This window comes from Hemiscyllium ocellatum, chromosome 20 (assembly GCF_020745735.1).
Source record: "Hemiscyllium ocellatum isolate sHemOce1 chromosome 20, sHemOce1.pat.X.cur, whole genome shotgun sequence".
NCBI classification, from domain to species: Eukaryota; Metazoa; Chordata; class Chondrichthyes; order Orectolobiformes; family Hemiscylliidae; genus Hemiscyllium; species Hemiscyllium ocellatum.
The window spans coordinates 13,366,796-13,394,775 of NC_083420.1; the positions used below are offsets into that span (position 1 = coordinate 13,366,796).

Consider the following 27,980-nt stretch of genomic DNA (forward strand, 5'->3'; position numbering starts at 1 on the left):
GAGGATTTAAAATAATGAGTAGAATAATAACTATAAATGGTTAAGATACTAAATGGAAGTTGAGGATGTAACAGGTGATCCATTAGCTTATTTATATAGTTACGGAATACCTCACATCTGTTGTATAGTAAAGTCTTTTCATCCTTGTCTACTCATGTTTAGTGAAACAGAGAGTTTTTTTGGATAGATTTCAGTGTGGTCAGCTTTTTAAAAAGTAAGCAGTTTCAGAAAGTTAGTCTTGTGTAAATCTAATAAGAGAATTCACTGCTGCAGGATAATGTGGCCTATTGCTGATTTTATACTAATCACTAAGTGAATTTGATCATTATCTGAACACTTATAATGAACTGAATTAGGTTCATCATTTTAATGAAGAACTGTGGATGCTGAAAATCTGAAACAAGAACAGAAATTACAGACCGTTCTGCTATAATGCAACATGAATTGGCTATAAAACGATTGAAGAATTTAGACCATTATTTGTAGAACGTGAACTTTCCTTACCTGTATTGGTTACAACGTGGTTTCAGCCCTATTAGTTTAAATATGTGTTTTTCTTATAACACAGGGTTGCATGGGAACAGAACTATCGTGTTATATCAGAACTGACTGCAATAGAGAAACTCAGCAGGTCTGGCAGCTTCTGTGGAAAGAAAGCAGAGTTAGCGTTTCAAGTCCAGTGACCCTTCTTCAGAACTGACAGTAGCTAGGAAAAGTGGTATTTATGCTGACTGCAGGGGTTTGGGGTTGGGGGAAGGAGTGAGAGAATAGGTGGAGATGGAGCCTGGAGAGAGAATAACAGGGAGACAAACGGCAGGACAACAGTCAGCCAGGAGGCAAGAAAAGCTGTTAATGTGTGGAGATGGGCAAAGGACATCGAAGAAGGTGATTGACTTCATAAAATTATTGAACCTGATATTAGGTCAGGAAAACTGCAAGAACGCCAACCAGAAAATGAGATGTATTTCAGCATGCTATCTTCAGCATAAAAAGCATCTTTCCCTAGTTACTATCAGTTCTGAAGAAGGGTCACTGGACCTGAAACATTAATGCTGCTTTCTCTCCACAGCTGCTGTGTGGCCTCCAGCAATGTCTGCTTTTGTTTCAGCTTAACCAATTGTCCCACACATTGACGTACAGATGTAATTTTGTATGCCTTTGGAGACGTTGGCAGAGTACATGGGAGAAACACGTGAATGCTCAGATCAAGTCAGGCAGTTAGAAAAAATTGTAGCAAATTATGAGCCAACGTTCACACAACTAAGACGCTCAGATGGATTTTTAAAAAGTGTTATTTCATGGGATGAAATTTGTTGCTCATTCCTAATTGTCCTTCAACAGAATGGCCTGCTCCCCCATTTTAGAAGGTGGTCAGCTGTCAAACACTTTGCTGTGGGGCTGGAGTCTGTGTTGACCAGACCAGCTCATGATGCAGACCTCGTTTCCTCAGGGATGTTAGCACAGATGTTTACAACAATAAACAGTAGTCACCATGACCGAAACTAGTTTTCAATCCCACCATTGTTAGAACATAGAAAACTACAACATAGAACAGGCCCTTTCACTCACAATGTTGTGCCGAGACTTAATCCTAATGCAAAATATAGTAACTTAACCTACACACCCCTCAACTCACTGCTATCCATGTGCATGTTCAGCAGTCACTTAAATGTCCCCAATGACTTTGCTTCCACCACCTCAATTGGCAACGCATTCCATCCATTCACAACTCTCTGCTTAAAGAACCTACCTTTGATGTCTCCTTTATAGCTTCCTCCTAATATCTTCAAACTATGACTTCTCGTACCAGTCAATCCTGCCCTGGGGAAAAGTCTTTAGCTATTGACTCTATCTATTCCTCTCATTATTTTGTACACCTCGATCAGGTCTCCTCTCTTCCTCCTTCTCTCCAGAGAGAAAAATCCGAGTTTATTCAACCTTTCTTCATAAGGCAAGCCCTCCAGTCCAGGCAGCATCCTGGTAAACCTTCTTTGCTCCCTCTCCAAACCCTCTGTATCTTTCCTTTAGTAGGGCGATCAGAACTGGACACAATATTCCAAGTGTGGTCTCACCAGAGACTTGTAGAGCTGCAGCAAAACCTCGCAGCTCTTAAATTCGATACCTCTGTTAATGAAAGCCAAAACACCATATGCTTTCTTAACAACCCTATCCACTTGGGTGGCAACTTTGAAGGATCTATGTACTTGCACACCCAGATCCCTCTGTCCCTCCACACTGCTAAGAATCCTGTCTTTAATCCTATATTTAGCATTTGAGTTCGACCTTCCAAAATGCATCACTTCGCATTTGTCCAGGTTGAAGTCCATCTGCCATTTCTCAGCCCAGCTCTGCATCCTGTCTATGTCGTGCTGCAGCCTGCAGTAACCCTCTATATTATCGACGACACCAGTAACCTTTGTGTCATCTGCAAATTTACTAACCCACCCCTCAACCTCCTCATCCAAGTCATTTATAAAATCTACAAAGAGCCCAAGAACAGAGCCCTGCGGGACCCCACACAACACTGTCCTCCAGGCAGAATATTTTCCATCAACAACCACTCTCTGCCATCTGTCAGCCAGCCAATTCTGAATCCAGATAGCCAAATATCCCTATATCCCATACTTCCTGATTTTATGAATGAGCCAACCATGGGGAACCCGATCAAGTGCCTTGCTCAAGTCCATATACACCACATCCACTGCTCGACCATCATTGACCTGTTCTTGACACCTCCTCAAAGAACTCAATAAGATTTGTGAGGCATGGCCTGACCCTCACAAAGCCATGCTGACTGCTTTTAATCACACTATGCTTTGCCAAATAGTCATAAATCCTATCCCTCAGAATTCTTTCCAAAGCTTTGCTGACTGGTCTATAATTGCCAGGGATTTCCCTATTACCCTTCTTGAAAAGTGGAACAACATTCGCCTCCTTCCAATCCTCCGGTACAACTCCCATGGAGAGTGAGGAGGCAAATATCCTAGCCAGCGGCTTAGCAATCTCCCCGGAGCAGCCTAGGATAAATCTGGTCTGGCCCTGGGGACTTATCAATCTTAATGTTTTGTAAAGTTTCTAGCACATCAACTTCATTAATCTTGATCTGGTCAAGACTGTACGCCAGCTCTTCTAAGTTTTCATTTACAACAAGTTCCCTTTCCTTGGTGAAAACCAAAACAAAAAACTCATTTAGCAAGCCTGTAATCCTCTAAAGCTGTGCCAAATCCTTGCTTCCTCCACCTTACGTAAGCTGCCTTCTTCCTTTTGATAAGAAGTTCCTCTGTTCTCGGCATCCAAGGTTCCTTAATCTTACCTCTTCTTACCTGTCTCAGAGGAACGAATTTGTGCATCATTTGCAACAACTGCTCCTTAAATAATCTCCACATGTCTGCTGCGCCCTTTCTGTGGATTGTTAATTGAATTAAAATTTCACCAGTTACTGTGGTAGTATCTGAGCCCAAGCCTTCAGAACATTAGGCTCAGCCTTTAGACAACTAGTCTTGTGATTTTACTGCTACACTGTCATCTCCCTCTGACTGCCCTGTAAGAATCTAGAGCAGGCCTAAATTCCTGACAGTCAGCTCCTCTGTTGGAGGAATAAAGTACACATTTCAACAGGACTTTGTAGGCAGGAAAGCTATCGTTGTGGAAGGAGTTAACATTAATACAATACATGCTCAGTCTTGGGTGAAAGTGAGGACTGCAGATGCTGGAGATCAGAGCTGAAGAGTGGAAAGGCACAGCTGATCAGGCAGCATCCGAGCAACAGGAGAATCAACGTTTCGGGCATAAGCTCTTCATCAGGAATGCTCAATCTCGTCTAGTGTTGCTGTATATCTGTGTACAACTGTTCAATGTCAGAAGTAACAAGACACCTGGTTATAGCCCAACAGGTTTATATTAAATCACAACCTTCTGGAATGCTGATCCTTTGTCTCGTGAAAGCTTGTGAATTCAAATAAACCTGTTGAACACTAACCTGAAGTGGTGTGACTTCTGACTTTGACTACCCCAGTCCAACAGCAGTACCTCCACATCATAATGGCTTAACAGGATATCTATGTTGTGTTAGCTAATGTTCTGCTCTTTCGTGCAAAAATGGTCCCCCTGAACATTTCTTTTTCCATTGTAACTTGACATAAAATAGCTAATGTGACATAAAAAATGGTTGCACACTGACATAAAATGAAATTACGGGAGGATAACTTTATTAGGAAGAATTTCAAGCATTTCAGGTTGCCAGGTAACCCCAGATAAGGGTCATAATCAGCTAGAAAAAATGGGAGAGATAAAGAACGATGAATAAAGCTTTTCCATCACTAATCATAATATATCCTTCTTGATAAATGAGCAGCAGAACAGATTGGATTTTAATGCGAGTGCTTAAACCAGTGATAATGAAACTGTAGAAAGTAACATAATTAAATATAGGGGAGTCAGTCTAGGATAATAAGCAAATTACTGAAGGAAAGCAGTTAAGTGAGACTAGAAGCAGAGAGATGTGCTCTTGTAAATCAGATTAGAAGACTCCAACAGTCTTGTGTTATGTTCATGCCCGGGACACACCAGAAGACAAAAAGGAATCATGTGCTAATGCTGCCAGGTATACAGAGTGAGAGCATCCTGGTATGGGATGTATGGATTGGGGACATTATTACCTAAATAATGAGTGTTTGCAGTTGGACCTGAGTGTCCTAGTTCATGGATTGCAAAGGAGAATGTCCAGGTACAGCAAGAACACTATTGGAATGTTTGTGTTCATTGTGAGGGGAATTGAATACAAAAGTTGAGAGACAATGCCTAATATAAAGGGTACTGGTGATACAGGGCTACCCTCCTTATCCGTGGAATCATTTTCTGTGGTTTTAGTTACCTGTGGTTTAACATGGCCCAAACATATTATTAGGAACTTTCCGGAACCAGGGACTAGGGGCTGCTGGGAAGGTAAATTTCCCATTTAAATGAATGGGTTTGCTCCTATCAGTGGTTTCAAGCTTCCACTATAGGTCTTGGAATGTATCCTTTGCGGGTACGGCGGGGGGGGATACTGTACTACGGCTGTGTACAATGTCAGCCTTGATATTTAAGGAAGGATGTAAATGTATTGCAAACAGATCTGTGAGGTTTACTCAAGAGAGGTAATGGCCTAACAGTATTACCAAAACTATTAAGTAGCTAGACTATTAATCCTGAAGTTCACTCAACGTTTTGGGGACTCAGGTTCAAATCCCATGATGGCAGATGGTGGCATTTGAATTCAATTTTTAAAAACCTGGAATTAAGAATCTAATGTTGACCATGAAACCATTGTCGATTGTTGGTAAAACCCATCTGGCTCTCACTAATGTCTTTCAGGAATAAAAATCTGCCATCCTCACATGGCCTGGTCTACATGTGACTCCCCACCTACAACAATTTGATTGAACTCTCAACTGCCCTCTGAAATAATGTTGGAAGCCATTCAGTTGTGTCAATTGCTACTGAGTCTCAACAAATAAATGAAACCGGATGGAATATCTGACGTGGGCACCATAAATAGCAATGCCAAAGGCAACCCTGTCAACCATGCAAAGTTCCTCCTCATTAATATCTGGGAGCGAGTGCCAAAATTGGGAGACCTGTCTCACAGACTAGTCAAATACCACCCTTACATAGTCATACTCATGGAATCATACCTTACAGACAATGTCTCAGACTCTACCATCACCATCCCTTGTATATATCCAGTCCCACTGACAGGACAGACCAGCAGGTGTGTCAGCACAGTAGTACACAGTCGGGAGAGAGTTGCCGTGAGAGTCTTCAACGTTGACTCCAGACCCCATGAAGTCTCATGGCTTCAGGTTAACCATGGATAAGGAAGCGACTTGCTGATTACTATATACTGTTCACCCTTGGCTGATGAATCAGCCCTTCTCCATGTTGAAGAACATCTGGAGGAAGCACTGAGAGTGGCAAAGTCACAAAATTGGGTATAATTGAGGACACTGTACAGATGTTCATCCCCAAGAAAAGAAAGATTATCCGGGGAGGGATTAGACAGCCATGGCCGACAAAGGAAGTCAGGAAATGTATTAAAGAAAAAGAGAGATCCTATAAAGTGGCCAAGAGCAGTGGGAAATCAGAAGATTGGGAAGGCTACAAAAACAAACAGAGGATAACAAAGAGAGAAATAAGGAAGGAGATGATCAAATATGAAGGTAGGCTAGCCAGTAATATTAGAATCAATAGTAAAAGTTTATTTCAATGCATAAGAAACAAATGATAGGCAAAAGTAGACATTGTGGTAAAAACAATGACTGCAGATGCTGGAAACCAGATTCTGGATCAGTGGTGCTGGAAGAGCACAGCAGTTCAGGCAGCATCCAACGAGCAGCGAAATCGACGTTTCGGGCAAAAGCCCTTCATCACCTTCTCTGTCACCTTCATCCACCTATCGCTTTCTCAGCTACCTTACCCCACAACCCCACCCCCTCCCATTTATCTCTCAGTCCTGACCCACAAGTCATATTCCTGATGAAGGGCTTATGTCCTAAACGTCGATTCTCCTGCTCCTTGAATGCTGCCTGACCTGCTTTATTTTTCCAGCAACACACTCTCAACTCTATATCCCAGTGAGCCAAGTATAGAGCTAAGTATATCTCTAGTTAACACTTATTTGTAGGGTTTTATAGTCTACTTGCAGGAATTACAAGGATAGAAAATGGTGGCCAGTGGTGCTTAAACCAAAGAAATAATGAGCAATAAAACCCCCAAACCCCATTTTAACAAGTAAAACCAGACAGGCTTTCTTACATGGTGTTCCTGCAGTGCGAGGAGCTGGATGGTCAGGGCTGGTCAGTGGAGATGAGAAAGCATATGTTTGAGGAGCTGAAGGAAAAGGAAAAAGATAAAAATTTTAAAAAGGAAATATATTGTTGTTTCAGCCTATTGATGCCCTTCATAAAGTGAACTATAACTTCAGATTGGCTTAGTTACTGATTTTCAGCCATTGGGTTCTGGCAGGAATGTCTAGCATATTGTTCAATTCACTCAAACCTCCGAGGTAAATGCTGAACTGGTTTGAGCTGACAACTCCAGTTGAAACAATTTTAGTCAATTGCGGATTTATGGAAGTTACGAGTGGGGATTGTGATAGGAGGATTAGATAATAAAAACAAGTTTTGCTAACATCACTGCAATAGCAGTAGATAAATCTCAAAATGGAGGTATCTCTGTTGAATGAGTTTTATTGAATTGAATTGAATTTATTGTCATGTGTACCAAGGCACAGTGAACAGCTTTTTTATATTAAATTGATTAATTTCTGAAACCTTCATTTTCCTGAAGAGCAATGCCACCAGGTTTTAAAGAAGAGGGCCTTCAAAAAGTATACCATACAGTGGAAGTGTGGGCGGCACGGTGGCACAGTGGTTAGCACTGCTGCCTCACAGCGCCTGAGACCCAGGTTCAATTCCCGACTCAGGCGACAGACTGTGTGGAGTTTGCACGTTCTCCCGTGTCTGCGTGGGTTTCCTCCCGGTGCTCCGGTTTCCTCCCACAGTCCAAAGATGTGCAGGTCAGGTGAATTGGCCATGCTAAATTGCCCGTAGTGTTAGGTGCACAGGGGTCTCTGAAGTAGATAAATCACTAGTTGAACCTTCTTTTGCAATGTAGAAGAGTTTTCTTATCAATGTGGTGCAGCTCTAAAGTTTTAGCATCAATGTTCTAACAAATTTCCACTGTAACAGAATATTAAACAGGCACTTCCTCAATAGCATTGACAAAACTTCTAAATATTTATGCTCAGTTGCTTTCCTCATTTTCAGCATAATAATTCTAAATGTAGTGGTTAATTGTTTACTGATTTTATGCTTCACTTGTACAACACAATTTAACCAATTAAAACTTATAATCGACTCTCATATGCTTTAATTTATCTTCTCACAGAAAATAATAGATTTTTATTTTTGCAGACTTCTGAAATTCATAAGCTATTTAAATTACTTTCCATCCCAATTACACAAGCAATAGATAAGGTGAAATACAAAGGCTTTTTCCCCACTGTAGGGGAGTTCAAAACTTGAGGGCATAGGTTTAAGGTGAGAGGGGAAAGGTTTAAAAGAGATTTGAGGGGCAACTTTTTCACACAGAGATTGTGGCATATATGGAATGAACTGCCAGAGAAAGTGATAGATGCAGGTACAGTTACAACAATTAAAAGACCATTTGGATAGGTACATGAATAGGAAAGGTTTAGAGAGACACAGGCCAAATGCAAGCAAATAGGACTAGCTTAGTTTGGTGAAGCTAGTTAGCATGGATAGGTAGGACTGAAGGGTCTGTTTCTGTGCTGTATGGCTCCAAGACTGTGTTCAGATGAAGCAAGGAATTGTGTAAAAATACAAATAGACTATGTGATAGATTCATGGCCAGATAGCAAAGTACAAAATTTGTATTGATTGTTGGTTTATTTGCAGAACTTAAGAATATAAGAAATAGGAGCAGAAGTCGGCCATTTGGCCCCCTCAAGTCTGTCCCTGCATACTATAAGAGCATGGCTAATCCGCTCCAAGCTTCTTTAGTGTTAATTCCTCATCATCTTCAATTCCACGACAATTTCAAAACTCTATCTATTTCCCTTTTAAAATACTTGCTGCGATCTAGCCTCCGAACTTGTCTTGAGTAGAGAAATGCAGACATTCACAGTTTTCTGAGGAAGCAATTCTTTTGCAATTCAGTTTTAAATTAATTTTTCCTTATGTTGCAACGGTGGTCCCTCCATTTGAGATAGCCCCACCAGTGGTAACATCTTTTCAACATCGATCTTGAAGAGCCCCCCTCAGAATCTTGTATGTTTCTCTAAGATCCTTCCTTATCCTCTAAATTCTAATGAATAGAGGCCTAACCTGTTTAACCATTCTTGAGGAGTCAATTCCTTCATCCCAAGTATCAGTCTGGTGAATCTCTCTTGAACTCCCTCAGTGACAATATATTCTTCCTTAAATGTCGGGACTGTACACTGTATGCCAACCTAACATATTGTAAAAACTTGTCACAAGACCTCTCTGTTTTTAAATTCCAACCTCCAAGCACTAAACCAAAAACATTCCATTTGCTTTCAAAATCCACTTGCACGCTAACATTAAGTGTTTCATGCACAAAAACACCCAGGTCACTCTGTGCTCATTGATTTAAGTCTCTCTTGACTTGAGGAACAGTCTGCCTTTTGATTCTTCCCTATCAAAGTGTATGACTTCACTCACTTTCCTACATTAAACTCCATCTGCTAAGTTTTTGCTCCTTTAGTCGACATCCCCTTGCAGATTCCTACATCCTCATCGTAACTTGCCCTCCCACCTATCTTTGTACCATCAGCAAATATCGATACATTACACTCAGGTCACTAATATAGATAGTAAATAATTGAGGCCCCAGGATTGATCCTTGTGGCACTCCACTAGTTATGTCTTTCCAACCTTAAAAAAAGTAATCCTGACTCTCTGTCTCCTGTGTGCCAACTAATCCTCAATCCATACAAAGCTTGCCCCCAATACTGTGAGCTGCTCTCATGTGTAATAACCCTTTATGTGGCACCTTGTCGAATATCTTCCATAAATGGAAATATAATACATCAACTTGTTCTCTGTTATTATCTCTACTTATTCTCAAAACACACTAGTAGATTTGTCAAACATGAACTCCCTTGCACAAAACCATGTTGACTCTTATGGATTGCACTTAGCTTTTCTAAATTTCCTGCTATTTCTTCCTTAATAATGGACTCTAATTTTAACTCAACGATAAATATTAGGCTAACTGGCCTTTAGTTTCCAGTCTATTGCTTTCATCCCTTCTTGAACAGTGGCATCACATTAATGGCTTTCCAATCTGGCGGAAGTCTCCCAGAATCCAAACAGTCCTGGACTATTTCTACCAATGCCTCAACTGTCTCTATAGCCACTTCCCAGTGGTTAGCACTGCTGCCTCACAGCGCCTGTAGACCCGGGTTCAATTCCCGACTCAGGCGACTGACTGTGTGGAGTTTGCACGTTCTCCCCGTGTCTGCGTGGGTTTCCTCCGGGTGCTCCGGTTTCCTCCCACAGTCCAAAGATGTGCGGGTCAGGTGAATTGGCCAAGCTAAATTGCCCGTAGTGTTAGGTAAGGGGTAAATGTAGGGGTATGGGTGGGTTGCGCTTCGGCGGGTCGGTGTGGACTTGTTGGGCCGAAGGGCCTGTTTCCACACTGTAAGTCTAATCTAATCTAATCTAATACAGGCCTTCAGCTTCTGGTGACTTGCCTGCGTTCGTTCCCATTAGTTTGTTAAATACGTTGTCAAGATACAGACTGCTATAACACTTTTTTTCCCAATAGCACCATACTTATCTGATATCTTTTGAGTGTTTACAATGTCCACTAGCATAAAAATATAGGATTAAATTAGCTACCATCCCCTCTTCTTCATTAATAATTCCCCATGTGCATCCTCAAGCGTCCCAACTGACTTTAGCTACTCTCATTTTTTCATATAACCATAGAAGCTCTTGCGTTTGTTTTTATATCTGTTGTTAATTTACTTTCTGTCTCAATTGTCTCCATGTCTTTAATTACCTGGTATTACTTCCTGAAAAAAAATCTCAATCATCTGATCTTCCACTTGTGCTTGCTGCTGTGTATGGCTTAGTGTTTGATTGGATACTCTCCTTGACTGCCTTCGTCAACCATGGGTGTTCCATGTTTCCCATCAAGTCCTTCTTCTGACTGCTAAGAGGTTTTTGCTGACCTGTTGCACACTCCTCCCACTCTGCTTCACTGTGATGATGACTTGCTCCATGTTACTCCCAGCTCTGCAGCATCATATATGTCTGCTTCATACCTATGAATCTAGTGTTTTAGCAGTCACTCTTTTAACAAGAGCAGTCATCTTATTGTTTTGAATATAATTAATGGTGTTGGTAGAAACATGGTTCACAGCAGATCACCTGTGTAACTCCTTTCAGGAAGGAGCTATCAGGCCAAACATTACCCCCTTAGCCAGCATCATTAAAACAGATTATGTGTTGTGGCCACATTTGTGGGTGGCTCAGTGGTTAGCACTGCTGAACCAGGGACCTGGGTTCAATTCCAGCCTTGGGTGACTGTCTGTGTGGAGTTTGCACATTGTCCCTGTGTCTGTGTGGGTTTCCTCCAGGTGCCCTGGTTTCCTCCCACATGTGCAGGTTAGGTGGATTGGCCATGCTAAATTGTCCAGAGTATTCAGGGGTGTGTAGGTTAGGTGCATTACTCAAGTGGAAATGTAATGTAATAGGGTAGGGGATTTGGTCTGGGTGGGATACTCTTTGGAGGGTTGGTGTGGACTTGTTGGGCCAAATGGCCTGTTTCCACAGTGTAAGGATTCTATGATTTCTGGTTGTGTGACCATGTTGTGGTGAGATTTTGAAAAGTGTGATGTAAAGTTAAGTCTTTCCTTCATTTACTGGATGCAGCACTTTCTTGTTTTCCCTCTCTTATTCCAACTAGTGTTCAGCCTCTAACCTACTTGCCCTGTCTGCATTTGTGAGTGAGGAGAAAGAGCCTTTCCTACCTGGTATTCCAACTGGAGGCATCATAGGGGGCTGTGTGTAGCCTGAATAAAGTGAAAGTGCACAAACGGTTAACATTCACAGGATAAAACAAAGTAGTTCATAACTAGTTCATAGCAGAGTCATTGAGGACATTTAAGCAATTGCTGGGCATGCACATGGATAGCAGTGAGTTGAGGGGTGTGTAGTGAAGAAAACGGAGGATGTTCTTCTGTAATTTTAAAACTTACAGTAGGTTAAGTTATTTTATTTTACATTAGGATTAACCCTCAACACAACATCATGGGCCAAAGGGCCTGTTCTGTGCTGTACTTTTCTATGTTCTATGTTCTAACTTTATTTGCAATAAGCAATATGATGAAGGGCTTTGATCTCCCACTCTCTTAAACATCAGATAATCCAGATCACTCCCTAGTTTACACAGAATCCCATTTATTTAGCATTCTTGCGTTTGTTGATCTATACTGGCTCAGTTATGCAATGCCTTGATTTTAAAATTGTTGTCCTTGTTTTCAAATCCCTGGATGGGTTTCCCCCGTTATCCAAAAGTAGAGTGTTCCTCTGAACGTTTTCATAAGCCATAATGACATAAAGCAAAGAAGCATTAATTAATATGGGAAAAATTTCGCCATTTTCGTAAAAGCGAAAATCCTCTTCGGATTTCCTTCAGTTAGCGAAAATGGATACAACATAAGTCTTTTGTAAAAGTGATTTGGCTTAAAGTGAACTTTCGAAAAGCAATGGTTACCTGTATGGCCTTGTCTCTCTTTATCTTTGTAAGTTCCTGCACCCCTTTCAACCCTCTGAGATATCTGTGGTCCTCTAGTTTTGTTTAAGCATTCCCAATATCATGACAATGGATCTGAATCCTGAAATACTAATGGAACATTTCAATTCTAGCATGTGTTTCTATTTAAAGAGGACTGCTACAGCCAAAGGATGACTGCAGTGACCGGCAAAATGACCCATGAAATAGCACATTTGTACAGTGTCAGGGAAACTTTAAACAGAAAGGCTAAAAAGGAAGAGCCTATCAACAGGGAGCCATTTCCTCTGGGCATGTTTGTATTTTACTGTTCCAGGGATATCCAAAAGGAAGGGTTAAAAGCCAAATACAACTTTTCTGTTCATGTGTTAATGGCCTGCCATTTTAGTGCAGTGTACTGTGAAGATCACAGTGCGAGAATAGCCACTAAGCACCCATGCACTGTAGGTAAAAGAGCAAAGCGATTCTCCCATTGTCTGACAGTCAGCCACCATCAGAAGGAAGCAGGATAGAAAATGTCAGTTAGCCTGCAAATAAGACAAGAATATCCAAAGCAACTGCTGAACCACCAAAGTCAACATTACTGGTGCCACCCCATGTAACAACTGCCATGTTCCAACAGCTACAAATTATTCAAAAACAGTTTCACCCTGTACTTTTTTTGAATTCATCTCTCATTCCCAATTCATGTATTTGTGTGCTGCATCATTATTTCTTCTCACTTCCAGTAATTAATAAATTCAGTCCTTTTAAGAAGGAAATCTGGTCTGGCTGACATGTGACTGCAGATCCATAATAATGTGGTTGAATCTTAACTGCAATGACTAGCATCATTGAACAGTGAGCGTTCATTTAAAAAAGAGCATTTAAAGCTCTACTACAGTGTACAAACAAACTGTGCTGTCCATTCTCACAGAATTACAGAAGGAGGCCATTCAGCCCACTCTGCCTATCTTTGGAATTAGTCTCTCTTCCCTCCTGTTCTTTACCCATTGCTGGATTGGAAAAAATGTGCTCTTCAGTCCTTTATTAAATTTCCTTTTGAAAGTTGCTATTGATTGTTACCAGTACTTGTGCCCAAGTGTTTTCTCTATTGGGATGTGGGTGTGACTGACAAGGCCAGAATTTGTTGCCCAACCCTCATTGCCCTTGAATTGAATGAGTTTGGGAACTCAGCCATTTCATTGGGTAGTGGATCCACATGGCTGTGGATCTGCAATCACATTGAAACAGACTGGTAATGAGAGCAAATTTCCATCCCTAAGGGACATTAGTGAATTAGATGGATTTGTACATCAGTCAATGATAGTTTCATGGAAAACAAAAGATGCTGGAAATCACAAGGTCAGGCAGCATCTTGACTAAGAGTCATCTAAACTAGTCATCAACTTGCTGTTCAAGTAAATGTTATTCCCTTGTTCAAGAAGGTGAGTACAGACAACTCTGGTAATTATAGGCCAGTGAGCCTTACTTCGGTTGTGGGTAAAGTGTTGGAAAAGGTTATAAGAGATAGAATTTATAATCATCTAGAGAGGAATAAGTTGGTTAGGGATATTCAACACGGTTTTGTGAAGGGTAGATCATGCCTCAAAAACCTTATTGAGTGCTTTGAGATGGTGACCAAACAGGTAGATGAGGGTAAAGCAGTTGATGTGGTGTATATGGATTTCAGTAAGGTGTTCGATAAGGTTCCCCACTGAAGGCTATTGAACAAAATACAGAGGCATGGGATTGTGGGTGATTTAGTGGTTTGGATCAGAAATTGACAAGCTGAAAGAAGACAGAGTGTGGTGGTTCATGGGAAATGTTCATTCTAGAGTTCAGTTACTAGTGGTGTACACAAGGAATGTTTTAGGGTCATTGCTGTTTATCATTTTTATAAATGGCCTAGATGAGGGCATAGAAGGATGGATTAGTAAATTTGCAGATGACGCTAAAGTCGGTAGAATTACGGATAATGGTGAAGAATGTTGCAGATTACAGAGGGGCATAGATAAGCTGCAGAGCTGGGCTGAGAGGTGACAAATGGAGTTTAATGCAGAGAAGTGTGAGGTGATTCACTTTGAAAGGAGTAACAGGAATAATGAGTACTGGGATAATGGTAAGATTTTTGGTAGTGTAGAAGAGCAGAGAGCTCTCGATGTCCATGTACATAGATCCCTGAAGGTTGCCACCCAGGTTGATAGGATTGTTAAGAAGGCATATAGGGGGTTAGCATTGATTGGTAGAGGGATTGAGTTTTGGAGCGACAAGGTCATGCTGCAGCTGTACAAAACTCTGGTGCGGCCGCACTTTGAGTATTGCGTACAGTTCTGGTTGCTGCACTACAGGAAGGATGTGGAAGCTTTAGAAAGGGTTCAGAGGAGGTTTACTAGGATGTTGCCTGGTATGGAGGGAAGGTCTTACGAGGAAACGCTGATGGACTTAACGCTATTTTCGTTTAAGGCAAGAAGGTCGAGCGGTGACTTAATTGAGACATATAAGATAATCAGATAGTTAGATAGGGTGGACAGTAAGAGCCTTTTTCCTTGGTGATGACTAGAATGAGGGGACATAGCTTTAAATTGAGGGGTGATAGATATAGGACAGATGTCAGAGACAGCTTCTTTACTCAGAGAGTAGTAGGGGTGTGGAACGCGCTGCCTGCAACAATAGTAGACTCGCCAAGTGTAAGGGTATTTAAATGTTCATCGGATAAGCATATGGATGAAAATGGAATAGTGGGGGGATAGATAAGCTTCAGATTGGTTTCACAGGTTGATACGGCATGAAGGGCTGTAAGGCCTGTACTGCGCTGTAATCTTCTATGTTTTATGTTTTAGACTTGAAATGTTAGCTTGCACTCCCTCCATGGATGCTGCCTGACCTGCTGTGATTTCCAGCAATTTTGTTTTCAATACAGATTCCAGTGTCTGCATCAGAGACTAATGTTCAGTTTCAGATCTTATTAAATGAATTGAAATTCCCCTGCCTGCTGAAACTGAATTTGAACCTGAGTTCCCAAAGCATCTGTACTTCCAGCCCAGTGACATTACAATGACAGCACCATCTTCCCTGTCACAGTGCCTATCATCTACACAATGAACTGCATCAAGGTTCCTTCTCCATCATCTCTCAATTCACCAACATCTACCATTAAGCATCCAGACAATGTAGCTTGATGGATCAAGCACTTGTTACCTTCTCTTCTTAATCATCCTGACTTAGAACTATGATACCATTCCTTCATTGTCACTGGATTGAATTCAGAAAGGTCTCAAGAAGGGTCATTGGAAGTGGAACATTAACTCTGCTTTCTCTCTCTACAGATGCTGCCAGAGTAACTGTGTTTCTCCAGCAGTTTCTGTTTTCGTTTCAGATCTCCAGCATCTATTGCATTATGTGCTTGACTGGATATTGCTACTAATGCACTTGGGATTGTTCAGCAAGTGATCTCTGCTCTTGGAATCACATCCGACTGTGCAGTTGTTATTTTGTTTCGGCAAGAACAGTCTGGCTGACCAGAATCTGTTATAGTAAAAAATGAGGTCTGCAGATGCTGGAGATCACAGCTGCAAATGTGTTGCTGGTCAAAGCACAGCAGGCCAGGCAGCATCTCAGGAATAGAGAATTCGACGTTTCGAGCATAAGCCCTTCATCAGGAATAAGGTTATAAATCACCAAAGGAACATGCTATCAATACCATGATATCCTGAAAGGATTATATGTGGTAACTTGCTTTTTTTTGCAAGTTTTGAACATATCCTTACCGCCCGGCCTGAAATCCGTTATAAACCAACTCCCGAAGAGATTGCTTACCTGATGTTCCAGCTGGAGCATAATTCGGAGGCTGGTGCATTCCAAAATACGCTGGAGGTGGAGATCCATAAGGAGCATACATAGGAGGCACTGGTGTATAGTAACCACCTGCAGGCAAAAACAAAATTAATATTTCAACACTTGAAAGTGACAGTTCAGGTTAACAAAGCACTTTAATAATGCACACGGTATCCTGGGTTTTTGAACTAATGGCATAAAATTAAAGAGAAAGGCAGCTGTGCTAAGCCAAATTAAAACGCCAGCTTGATCCTAGCTGGGGTATTCTATCTAATTCTGGGCTGTGCACTTTATAAAGGAGGTGATGGAGAGGGAGCTTTAGTGGGGTAGTTCCAGTTGTGAAGGATTATAGCCATAGGAATAAGCCAGAGAAGCTCCTTAGAGAACAATGTTCTGAATTCTGCCAGTAGCCAATTCAGCGATTGCAGTCCAATTAATGACAGCGTTCCACCACTAAGACCTGTGGCTCCAATCAATGCCACAGCAGCTCAGCAGTGCCACCATTAGCAGTGGTCATTGCTGAAGCTGCTGCTGGAGGTAAAAGTGCCTCAAAAGCACCTTTGGAGTGAGGGAATGGGATGTGGGTTGGGGAATGCCAGAACAAGTAAAAAATGAGGTCTGCAGATGCTGGAGATCACAGCTGAAAATGTGTTGCTGGTCAAAGCACAGCAGGTTAGGCAGCATCTCAGGAATAGAGAATTCGACGTTTCGAGCATAAGCCCTTCATCAGGAATAAGAGAGAGAGAGCCAAGCAGGCTGAGATAAAAGGTAGGGAGGAGGGACTAGGGGGAGGGGCGATGGAGGTGGGATAGGTGGAAGGAGGTCAAGGTGAGGGTGATAGGCCGGAGTGGGGTGGGGGCGGAGAGGTCAGGAAGAGGATTGCAGGTTAGGAGGGCGGTGCTGAGTTGAGGGAACCGACTGAGAGGCAGGGATGCCAGTGTGATCTGTAAGAGAGGCAGGGAGGGAGTAGGTTGCAAAGTGTAGACAGCATGGTAGTTGCTGGCGCAGTTTCAGGGTTATTTGCCCTTCATACTATCTCACCTCCTCTCACCTGCCTGTAATGCCCCCTAATATACCCCCTGTCTCTCCATCCGGCTGTCAGTTCCAAATGTTTCTGTGAATGCAGTTGCACCCCCCCCCCTCTCAGAAAGTCGAATCAAGAATGCTCAACTGAGCAAATGAACAATAGAGTCAACTTTTTGAATTCATTTGTGGGATGTGAGTATTGCTGGCTGGATCAGCATTTATTGCTCACCCCTGATTGCCCAGAGGGCTGTTAAAAGTCAACCACATTGCTGTGGGTCTAGAGCCACATGTCGGTCAGACTAGGTAAGGTTGGCAAGGGTCAAGTGACCCTTGATCTGATCACCTAAACGGAAATGTTAACTCTACTTTCTCTCCTCAGATGCTGCCAGACCTGCTGAGCCTTTCCAGCAACTCCTGTTTTTGTTTCTGATTTACAGCATCCGCAGTTTTATCAGTGTAATGAGGGAGGGTGAGATATGAGGGCTACAGGGACCAACACCCCTGAATTGAAGTAGATGACTTGCCAATAAACAGTGGCTAGTCTTCTAACGAGGAGTGCCTCGACCATCGTTTCCTCTGTAGCTGCCTCCGGCTTGCCCAAAAGAGGCAGCAGGTTCTGGTTCTGAGTCGTCACATCTCACAAAACTGAAACCACTGTGGGAGAGGGAGGACATGATGGAATCGGGATTTGCAAAATTAGGAAATGGCTCAACTCTCAGCTCCTGATGCTGAGGGGAAGGTCCAACACCTTCATTCCAGTTATTCTCCGCAAGTTGGTATATTTGTGTTGCTTGAGTTGCACTTATGGATCGACTGTGTCTGTATTTGTTCCTTGAATGCAGAATAGGCACATCTTATTGGGAAACAAAGAAGCTGATGATAAATATTACAATGGAGTACATGCAAAACCTGCCAGAAAAGAGCCAGCTGGCCTGTAAAATAGGAAAGTGTTTTGAAAAACAAAATTTAAAAACTTACAATAGCTAATAAAAAATACAATTACTTTTTGTGGGAACAATATTTGTCCTTTTAAAGGCTTGCTTTATATTGAAGACTGAATGTTATTATTCTACGTTCTGATGATCAAAATCTCAGATAAAAGAGTTAATATTACCCGCTGGTGGTGGTGGTCCAGGAACATATGTGTATTGCTGTTGACTTTGTTCTACAACTGGAGTGGTTGATGAAAAAAATCTGCTGCGTCTTGTTGGTATAATACTAATTGTTTCATAGACATATACCACAGGTGTGTACGGTGATGGACCTCTTAATGCTGGAAGGAAGTGTTAAAATTGTAATCAGCAACATGACTAAACATCACATATTACAACATCCCCTGCATTACAATTTGTCATCAGTCCTCGCTGTTTTATGCCAACCATATGTTTTTCTTTTGTAAAGCGGTAATTTTAGTCATCTGGAGTATTTTGAGGTAAATTGTTGGTACTAACTTCCCTCTTGCACGGTTGATGGGTGGGGGTGAGGAGGAAGCAACAAGAGATGAGATAGCCTTTCGATATTTCAGCTTCCCCAGCACCTTCCCCTCAGTGATGACCATGACACTCACCTCTGCCCCCTGATCCTATTGGCGTTCTGGTATGCTGCTGGTGTCTTCCACTGTGAAAACTGATGCAAAGTACCTATTCAGTTCCTCCACCATTTTTTGATCCCCATTATTATTTCTCCAGCCTAATTTTTCAATTTTCCACTATAGCCTCCCCCTTACTTTTTAGATATTTTTTAAAAACTTGCAATTTTCTTTGATTTTCCTTGCCAGCTTACTCTCACATTTCATCTTCTGCCCCCTTATTGTTTTCTTCACTGTCCTCTGCTTGTTTTTAAAAGCTTCACAATCCTCTGACTTTTCTCTGCTGTCTCCATCATCAAAGCATATCAGGGATCAGTGGGACATTTGTCACTGAATGAGCTTCCAGTTACCTGCTGATTCCACACACCACCATGTCCTTTGACCCAGACTTCTGTCATAGGCCTGATGCAGTGTTTCAGTGAACCTCAGCGCATGCTTGAAGAACAACATCTCATTTTCCACTTGGGGACCCTGCAACCTCTAGGACTCAACATTGAGCTCAATCACTTTAGAACCTTTCATGTTTTTTTACCCACCCCCTACACTCCATCCTGTTAAGAGATGGGTTGCCTTTAGCATTGTCACCCATCCTCACCTAATCTTAGGCCTATTATCACATTATAAAGGTCACCGGACTCTGAGTTCACTTCACAGGTGCTGCCAGACCTGCTGAGATTTTCCAGCAACCTCTGCTTTTGTTTCACACTATATGGGCTGCTTTCAATACAGCTCACCTGTTTTCTCTTTTCTCTTAGTTCTTATTATCCCTTCCCCATGGTAGTGGGAATCTAACACCAAAGGACATAGGTTTAAAATGAGCAGGGTCCAAAGGGGACAGCTGCTACACTGGCCCTGCAGCAGGTGGTGAGGAAAAGAGGAAAACAAAAGAGGAAAACAAAATTGACCTCATCCTTATCTATCTGCCAGCTGCAGATGCATCTTTCCATGACAGTATTGGTAACAGTGACCACCGCACAGTCTTTGTAGAGACCTTGTCCACTTTCACATTGAGAATAACCTCCAACATGTCGTGTGACACCATCACCGTGTTAAATTGAGCAACTCAATACTGGGTGTCTATGAGACACTGTGGGCCATAAACAGCAGCAGAATTGTACTCCAACACAATGTGTAATGTTATGGCCCGACATATCCCCCACTCAACCATTACCATCAAACCAGGGGATCAACCCTGGTTCAATGGACAGTGCAGGAGGGCAGTACCAGGCAAACCTGAGGATGAGATGTCAATCTGGTGAAGGTACCAATCAGGACCATGTGCATGGCAAACAGCATAAGCAGAAAGTGATAAACAGAGGTAAGCGATCTCACAATCAACGGATCAGATCTAAGCCCTGCAGTCCTGTCACATCTAGTCGTGAGTGGTCGTGGGCAATTAAACAACTCACTGGAGGAGGAGGCTCCACAAGTAACCACATCCTCAATGATGGGATAGCCCAACACATCAGTGCAAAAGACAAGGCTGAAGCTTTTACAACAATCTTCAGCCAGAAGTGCTGAGTCGATGATCCATCTCAGCCTCCTCCAGTGGTCCCCAGCATCACAGATACCAGTCTTCAGCCAATTCAATTCACTCCACGTGATATCAAGAAATGCTTAAAGACACTGGATGCAGCAAAGGCTGTGGACCTGACAACAATCAGCAATACTACAGAAGATTTGTGCTCCAGAATTTACCACTCCCCTCGCCAAGCTGTTCCAGTAGAGTTACAACATTGGCATCCACCCGACAATGAGGAAAATTGCCCAAGTATGTCCTGTATGTAATAAGCAGGACGAATCCAACCTGGGCCAATTCCTACCCCATCAGTCGACTGTCGATCATCAGTAATGTGATGGAAGATGTCATCAACAGTGCCATGAAGCAACACCTGCTCAGCAATAACCTGCTCAGTGACGCTCAGTTTGGGTTCTGCCAGGCCCAATCAGCTCCTGACCTCATTACAGCTTTGATTCAAACATGGAGCTGAATTCCCCAGGGTAGGTGAGAATGACAGATCTGGACATCAAGGCTGCATCTGACCGAGTATGGCATCAAGGAGCCCTTTCCAAACTGGAATCAATGGGTATCAGGGGTGAACTTTCCAGTGGTTAGAGCCATGCCTAACACATAGGAAGATGGCTATGACTCTGAGAGATCAGTCATTGCAGCTCCAGGACATCTCTGCAGGAGGTGCTCAGGGCAGTGTCCTAAGCCCAACAATCTTCAGCTGTTTCATCAGTGACCTTCCCGCTGTCACACGATCAGAAGTGGGGATGTTCACCGATGATTGCACAATGTTCAGCACCATTCGCAACTCCTTAGATACTGAAGCAGTCCATGTTTAAATGCAACAAGATCTGGGCAATATCCAGGCTTGGACTGACAAGTGGCAAGCAACATTCATGCCACTCAAATGCCAGGCTATGACCATCACAATAAGAAACAATCTAACCGCTGCCACTTGATATTTAGTGGTGTTACCATCACTGAATCTCCCAATATTAGCATTGGCCAGAAACTCAACTGAGCTCACCACATAAACATCGCAGCTATAAGAGCAAATGAGAGATTAGGAAAACTGAGGCATATAACTCACCTCCTGACTCCCCAAAGTCTCTTCATCATCTACAAGGCACATGTCAGGAGTGAGATGTAATACACCCCCTTGCCTGGTTGAGTGCAGCTCCAACAACACCATCCAGAACAAAGCAGCCCACCTGAATGGCACCACATCCACAAACATCCATTCCCTTCCCATTGGTGCTCAATAGCAGCAGTGTGTATTGTCTACAAGACACACTGCAGAAACTCACAAGATCCTCAGACAGCATCTGCCAAACCAATGACCACTTCCATCTAGAAGAACGAGGGCAGCAGATACATATGAACACCTTCAAGTTCCACTCCAAATAACTCACCATCCTGACTTGGAAATATATCAGTGTTCCTTCATTGTTACTGAGTCAAAATCATGGAATTCTTTTCCTAATGGCATTGTGGATCAACGCACAGCAGGTGGACTGCAGCGGTTCAAGGTAGCTCACCCCCACCTTCTCAAGGGGCAACTAGGGACGAGCAATAAATGCTGGCCCAGCTAGTGACACCCACATCCCACAAATGAATTTTAAAAATCTTAAAACAAGAAACCCTGTCCTTCAGTTCCTTCTATAGGCTACTGGGAACTGTGATATTTTTAAGAAGCTATGGGGAATTGTAGCACATTTAACAGTGAGCGTAACCTTTTGTATGAGATTCAAACTCTATTGTATATAATGCATTTGAATAAAGTATTATTTGTACCTGAAAATAACAGAATAATAAAGTGTGAGTGACTGAATTAGAATTTTAAAATATTATGTGCAAGATTATCTATTCAGTATTATAATGGAGCCTCAAAGCTCTTTTAGAAATCATGATGCCATTTTTAATTATGGTTATTTCAGGCTGAGTTCTGTCAGATTTTCTTAATGATAAACTGCAGTTCACACCCTTTGTGGGATAACTGTCAACTAGTTTCTCCATTCCTTTCTGCTTCTCATGGCTTAATTCTGGGGGATTTGGAACCATGATTGGGCCATGGCAATTGGAGAGTATCTTTAAAGGTTCTTACTAACCTTCCCATGACTTACCATGAGAGGCAACTTCTATCATTGCCTTTCCAAAGTCAATGGCTCCTCCTGAATTGAATGACAGTTTGAAAGTTGCTGTTCCTTCCCAGCCACCTGGTTCAGAAGACAAACACTGTGACAGTTGCAAAAACTTTGTCAAGTACACTTGCATTTCGAGTCATTACATTGTTTTTGGCTGTTACTTATCTAAGGTGTTTGTATGCTTAGTGCTTTGCTTAGTTGCTTTACACTTAAACCAAAATTCAGATTGTTAAATAATGTAATATTTAAAAAGTTTCTTGGCTGTTGGAGGTCTGAAATTTCAGCAACCTATGTCTCTTAACCGTCTCCTGGAATAACCCCTGACCCATGAATAACCCATTTAGTGAAAGCTACTCACGTATTATTTGTAAATATTTACAAATACAAAGTGCACTTTATTTTGCTACAGGTAATGCACCAAAACATAAGTTTGATTTTGATTGTTTCATTCAAATGTAAGAAGTAGTCCTTTCATAAAAAATGAATAATCGACTTGTAGACAGATAGGAATAAAGTCATGGTTCAAAAGAAGAGAAAATAACAACAATAACTTATGCTTATATAGCCTCTTTTAGGATATAAAATGTTGCAAAACACTGGTCAAAAGCATTAAAATTCAAAATATGACACTGAGCCATTTAAGAAACTGCACTCACTTGTAAAAGGATAAGAATCAGAAGGCAACAATTTAAAGTGATGCATAAAAGAAGCAAATGTGAGAAAAACCTTTTTCACATCGTGAAAGGTTAGGGTGTAACTTGACCTTTTGCTGAGTACCCCAACCAATGCATTACAGACTCAAATCATAGAGTCATAGAAGTCTACAGCATCGAATTCAGCCCAACTGAACCTGTGCTGGCTAAAAACAAGAACTATTCTAGTCCCAGTTTTCAGCTCTTGGTCCATAGCTGTCTATCCCTTGACATCGAAAGTGTACATCTAAATACTTCTTCAATGTTATGAGGGTTTCTATTTCTACCACCCTCACAGACAGTGAGTTCCAGATTCACACCACCCTCTGGGAGAAAGAATTTTTCCTGATATCCCCTCTAAACGTCCTGCCCTTCACCTTACCTTCCTTAATCTATGCCCCCCTGCCAGCCCTGGTCATTATTCCCCCTTCTGAGGGGAAATGACCCTTCCTGTCTATCCTAGTTATGTGTGGGCCACAGGAAAAGGACCGCAGGTAAGACTGAATATGCACATTCCTAATGAAGGGCTTATGCCTAAAGCATCGATTCTCCTGCTCCTCGGATGCTGCCTGACCTGCTGTGCTCTCCCAGCACCGCACTCTTTGACTGTGGCTCTCCAGCATCTGCAGTCCTCACCTTCTCCTAGCTTATTTATGCCCCTCAAAATTTTATACATCTCAATTGCATTCCCCCTCAGCCTCCTCTACTCCAAGGTAAACAACCCCATTCTATCCAATCTCTCCTCCTAACATCCTGGTAAATCGCCTCTGCACCCTCTCCAGTGCAAACATATTCCTCCTATAATGTGGATTCCACAACTGCACACTGTGTTCTAGCAGGGTCCTAACCAATGCTTATACAGTCCCTGCTCTTAAATTCTATGCCCTCAGCTAAAGTCTCTGTATTTACAACTTGATTTTTTTTTCTTTTTGTGAACAAAGAAGAAGATGCGTACACCCCAAACTGCAGGGAACAGTTATCCCCCAAGCTTTTATTGAAATTTAAGAAAGTCAACTCTGAAGCATTGCCATGGGGAATGCATCAGGAATGGGTTGGTTGCTGTTTAGTTGGAAGAGGAACAATGGCTGGACATGTCCTTCAGGAGGACAGGTCCCTGCCTGTCAACGTCAATCTGAAATGATATCTACATTTCCTGGAAGTAGAAAACTTATTGACTAATTTGTGTTTTAAAATTCCAACTATCTAGCCCTTGGCCATCCATTTATCACAACAGCAATAACACACAACAGTCTCTACAGTTACTGATTTGTTCAACTTATGTTGATTCTATTGTCCACAATAAAGTCTTCACTGTTTCTCACTCCACCCTAGAGCAGGCCTCATCATCACTTCTTTATGTCCAAGAGATGCAAAGAAATGATTTGGCAGGCATCTGCCAGATCTGGCTGGACAAAATACCATCAAATCCTGCCCTTGTCTGCTAAAACTGTGCTCTAATCCAGTATGATCCCTCTCACCTCCATCTGCTTCCCTCCCATCACAAAGTGCTCCTCTCCCCAGCCTCCTTCATCATGACCTCCAGATACGTGTGAGGGCTCAGTTACTTGTTTGTCACTAAGATCAAGCGACAATATGATCAGCTGAGTTCTGAGAAAGAGTCACTCAACCCCCAAAGTTAACTCTGATTTCTCTCCAGGGATGCTGTCAGATCTGCTGAGCTTTTTCAGCAATTTCTGTTTTCACTTTTGAATATGATCAGCTGCCTGTGCTGCATCATTGGCCCACCAAGCTAAATGTTCTCTAAAGCTCACCCTCGCCTAGTCTCGAACGCTTATTTGTCTTCTGTTTCTCTCCTATCTTCCCTATCCAGCTGACCATCAAATGTAACCTCTTGGCCTCCATATTGGCTGATATTATTGATGGTTCTCTCTCTTCTATTGTAGTTCCTCTTATTCTGCTATATTCATCTCCTCACTCCTAAAAAAACCCCTCAACTATACAGTTCTTGCAAATAGTTGTTCCATCTCCAATCTGCCTTCATCCTGGAAAGGCCTTGAACATGTTGTCACTTCTCAAATCCATTCCCATCCTCCATGGGACTTCATGTTTGAATCCCTCCAATTCTCTCATCTGCCACTCTCTCAAATTCACAAATGACGTCCCATGTGATAGATTGAAGCAAGAGTCAGGATTTTAACATTATAGGAAGAAGAAAACTCTGACAAAGATAAGGAATCACAACAGAGCATTATTAAGAGACTGAACCATCCAGGCGGAGTTGGTGGAGGAGCAGAGAGCAGAGTAGGAGCAATAAGAAGGGACCAGTGGCTATTGTAGCATTGACAATATAGGACTCAAATAGAGCTATAGTGTTGGTTGAAAAAGGTGAGAGTGGTGGGGTGTTAGAGGTTTGAGATAAAAGAGCAAACACACAGGCATTTTTCTTATGCCCGACTCCCAAGAACCTCTTTACATTTAGAGTGCCATTCACTTTTGGGAAAGCATCAGTTTTCATAGATTGTTACGAGGAAAAAAACAAAACATCGGGCACAGAAAAATATATCAAGATTTTCTAAAGAATGTTAAAAATCACACAACACTCAGGTTATAGTCCAACAGGTTTATTTGGAAGCACTAACTTTCAGAGCACTGGTGTTGTGTGATTTTTAAATTTGTACACCCCAGTCCAACACCGGTGTCTCCAAATCTAAAGAATGTTATTATTCACAAAGAATGCAGGCATCTTTACCATTAAATTGGGACAATGGGTTCACAGCATTTCTAAGGTAGAAGCTTAAAATAAATGTAAAATTTGCTTTACAATATGAAACAGGATTTTTTAAAAGAAATAAATTCAAGAGATTTGATAATAATTTATCAGAGTGTACTTATAAAATGCAAAACTACATAAAACGTGAGCCTGGTGCTGGAGTTTAGAAAATGTTGATGCTTTGTGGGCAGCACAGTGGCACAGTAGTTAGCACTGCTGCCTCACAGCGCCAGAGACCCAGGTTCAATTCCCGACTCAGGCGACTGTGGAGTTTGCACATTCTCCCCGTGTCTGCATGGGTTTCCTCGAGTGCTCTAGTTTCCTCCCACAGTCCAAAGATGTGCAGGTCAGGTGAATTGGCCATGCTAAATTGCCTGCAGTGTTACGTAAAGGGGTAAATGTAGGGGAATGGGTGGGTGGCGGGTCGGTGTGGCCCTTGAAGGGCCTGATTCTTTACTCATACATCTGGCTTTTCAGTGGCAAGGTAACCTGACTCCGCTTCTAATATGCTACAGTACTAAAGGACTGATGTGGAAGTTAATGAACTTAACCTGGTGCTTCATCTGGTAACTGTGGACCTTGATTAAGCACAATTTTATAAAAACGTTAATGTCTTCCTGAATCGTCTAGAGTTACCTATTTGTGCATTGAACATTTTAACATCTTATTTTTCACACAAGGTAATTGTCACTTACCCCCAGGCTGAGCATGAATTTTACCCTTGATGTAATTGGATACCAAGAAGCCCTGTTCGACAGTACAACTTTCCATGTAATTGAAAGGCATTGAGAAAGACTTCATTGATTTGGACTGATCGCTTGGTATGAATATCACCTGATGAGCAAGCAATCATTTAAAGAGAAGGCAATTTCAAATAAATCAATTTCTTTGCTGGAATTGTATCAAGTAATTTGTTTTAAAATACCCCTACCCTCTGTTGTGTGAGGAAAACCTTTCCTTTCTTCTTGCCTTTGAATGCTTCGGGGATGGTCTTCATGTCTTGCAATGTCAACTGAACATTGCCAAAACTCAACAGAATTCTGATAATGATTAAAGTATTTGGTTACAGTGAAAATTTAAACAGGTTCATATGAGACTTATCTTTATATAGGTTCAATATTGTAATGTTATATGACAAAAAAAATCGAAGTGCTACTAAGTAGGAAAAAATATGAATGCTCATTATACAGTTGTTTACCAAACTTTGTTAGACAGCACCCCACAACCACTTCCATCTAGAAGGACAATGGCAGCAGATACATGGGAACACCACCACCTTCAAATTTCCCTCCAAACCACTCACCATCCTGACTTGGAAATATACAGCTCTCTTTAATCTGTGCTGGGGTCAAGATGCTGGTTACTCTCTTCTGAACAGCTTTATTCACTTTACTTCCACCACTAGGACAACAGGTGTTAAAGAAGGCAGCTCAGAAGAGATGGGAAATAAATGCTGGCTGATCAATGAATGTGAGAACGCATCGAAATAAAACCTCAATGCAAACATCTCCAATGTGATTATTCTTTTCTAATTTTCACCACTTCTTTTGAAATGCCAGTGTTCAGTATGAAGGCAGGCCCTTAGAAGAAAGGCAGGAGGTTGGAAGAACACAACAAGCCAGGCAGCATCAGGAGGGAGAGGAACACAGCAAGGCAGGCAGCATCAGGAGGGAGAGGAACACAGCAAGGCAGGCAGCATCAGGAGGGAAAGGAACACAGCAAGGCAGGCAGCATCAGGAGGTGGAGAAGTCGATGTTTCAGGTGAAATCCTTTTTGAGATCCTTGGCTAACTGCCTGCAGATATTTCTTCCTGAGGTGTTTCTCTTGGCAGTGGTTTACAGTACTCTTTCACTTTCAGGAGACAGCTGGAGCTTGGCTGTATTGCTGACGTTAGTCTGAGATATATGCACAGCCATCTAGGCGATTGCATTAATTCACCACCACCATCCCAGCTCTGCTTCATTATTTCAAATTAAAATGAAGTGGGTAAATTGGCTGCCTACCAATAGTGACTACAATGCAAAGGTATTTCATTAACTGTAATTAACGCTGAGAGCTTCAGGACTTCGAAAAAAAGTCACTGAAGATTTACACTATCAGGAAGCACATTCTGGAAGATGAAGACTTTGACCAGTCATTAGCTAAT

At 42.0% G+C, this 27,980-nt stretch overlaps 1 protein-coding gene across 1 annotated transcript in view; it reads right to left on the minus strand.

The window, feature by feature from the left end:
• The window catches only part of LOC132825574 (WW domain-binding protein 2-like), a 28,849-nt gene extending 1,099 nt beyond the window's left edge, over positions 1–27,750 (minus strand). The window contains exons 1-6 of the mRNA XM_060840953.1: positions 27,674–27,750; positions 26,766–26,874; positions 26,530–26,668; positions 22,391–22,483; positions 16,126–16,233; positions 11,564–11,605 (exon numbers count right to left, since the gene is read on the minus strand). Coding sequence (XP_060696936.1) covers positions 11,564–11,605; positions 16,126–16,233; positions 22,391–22,483; positions 26,530–26,668; positions 26,766–26,874; positions 27,674–27,750 — 568 coding nt within the window. The remainder of the gene's footprint in view (positions 1–11,563; positions 11,606–16,125; positions 16,234–22,390; positions 22,484–26,529; positions 26,669–26,765; positions 26,875–27,673) is intronic.
• Between the last annotated feature and the right edge of the window lie 230 nt (positions 27,751–27,980).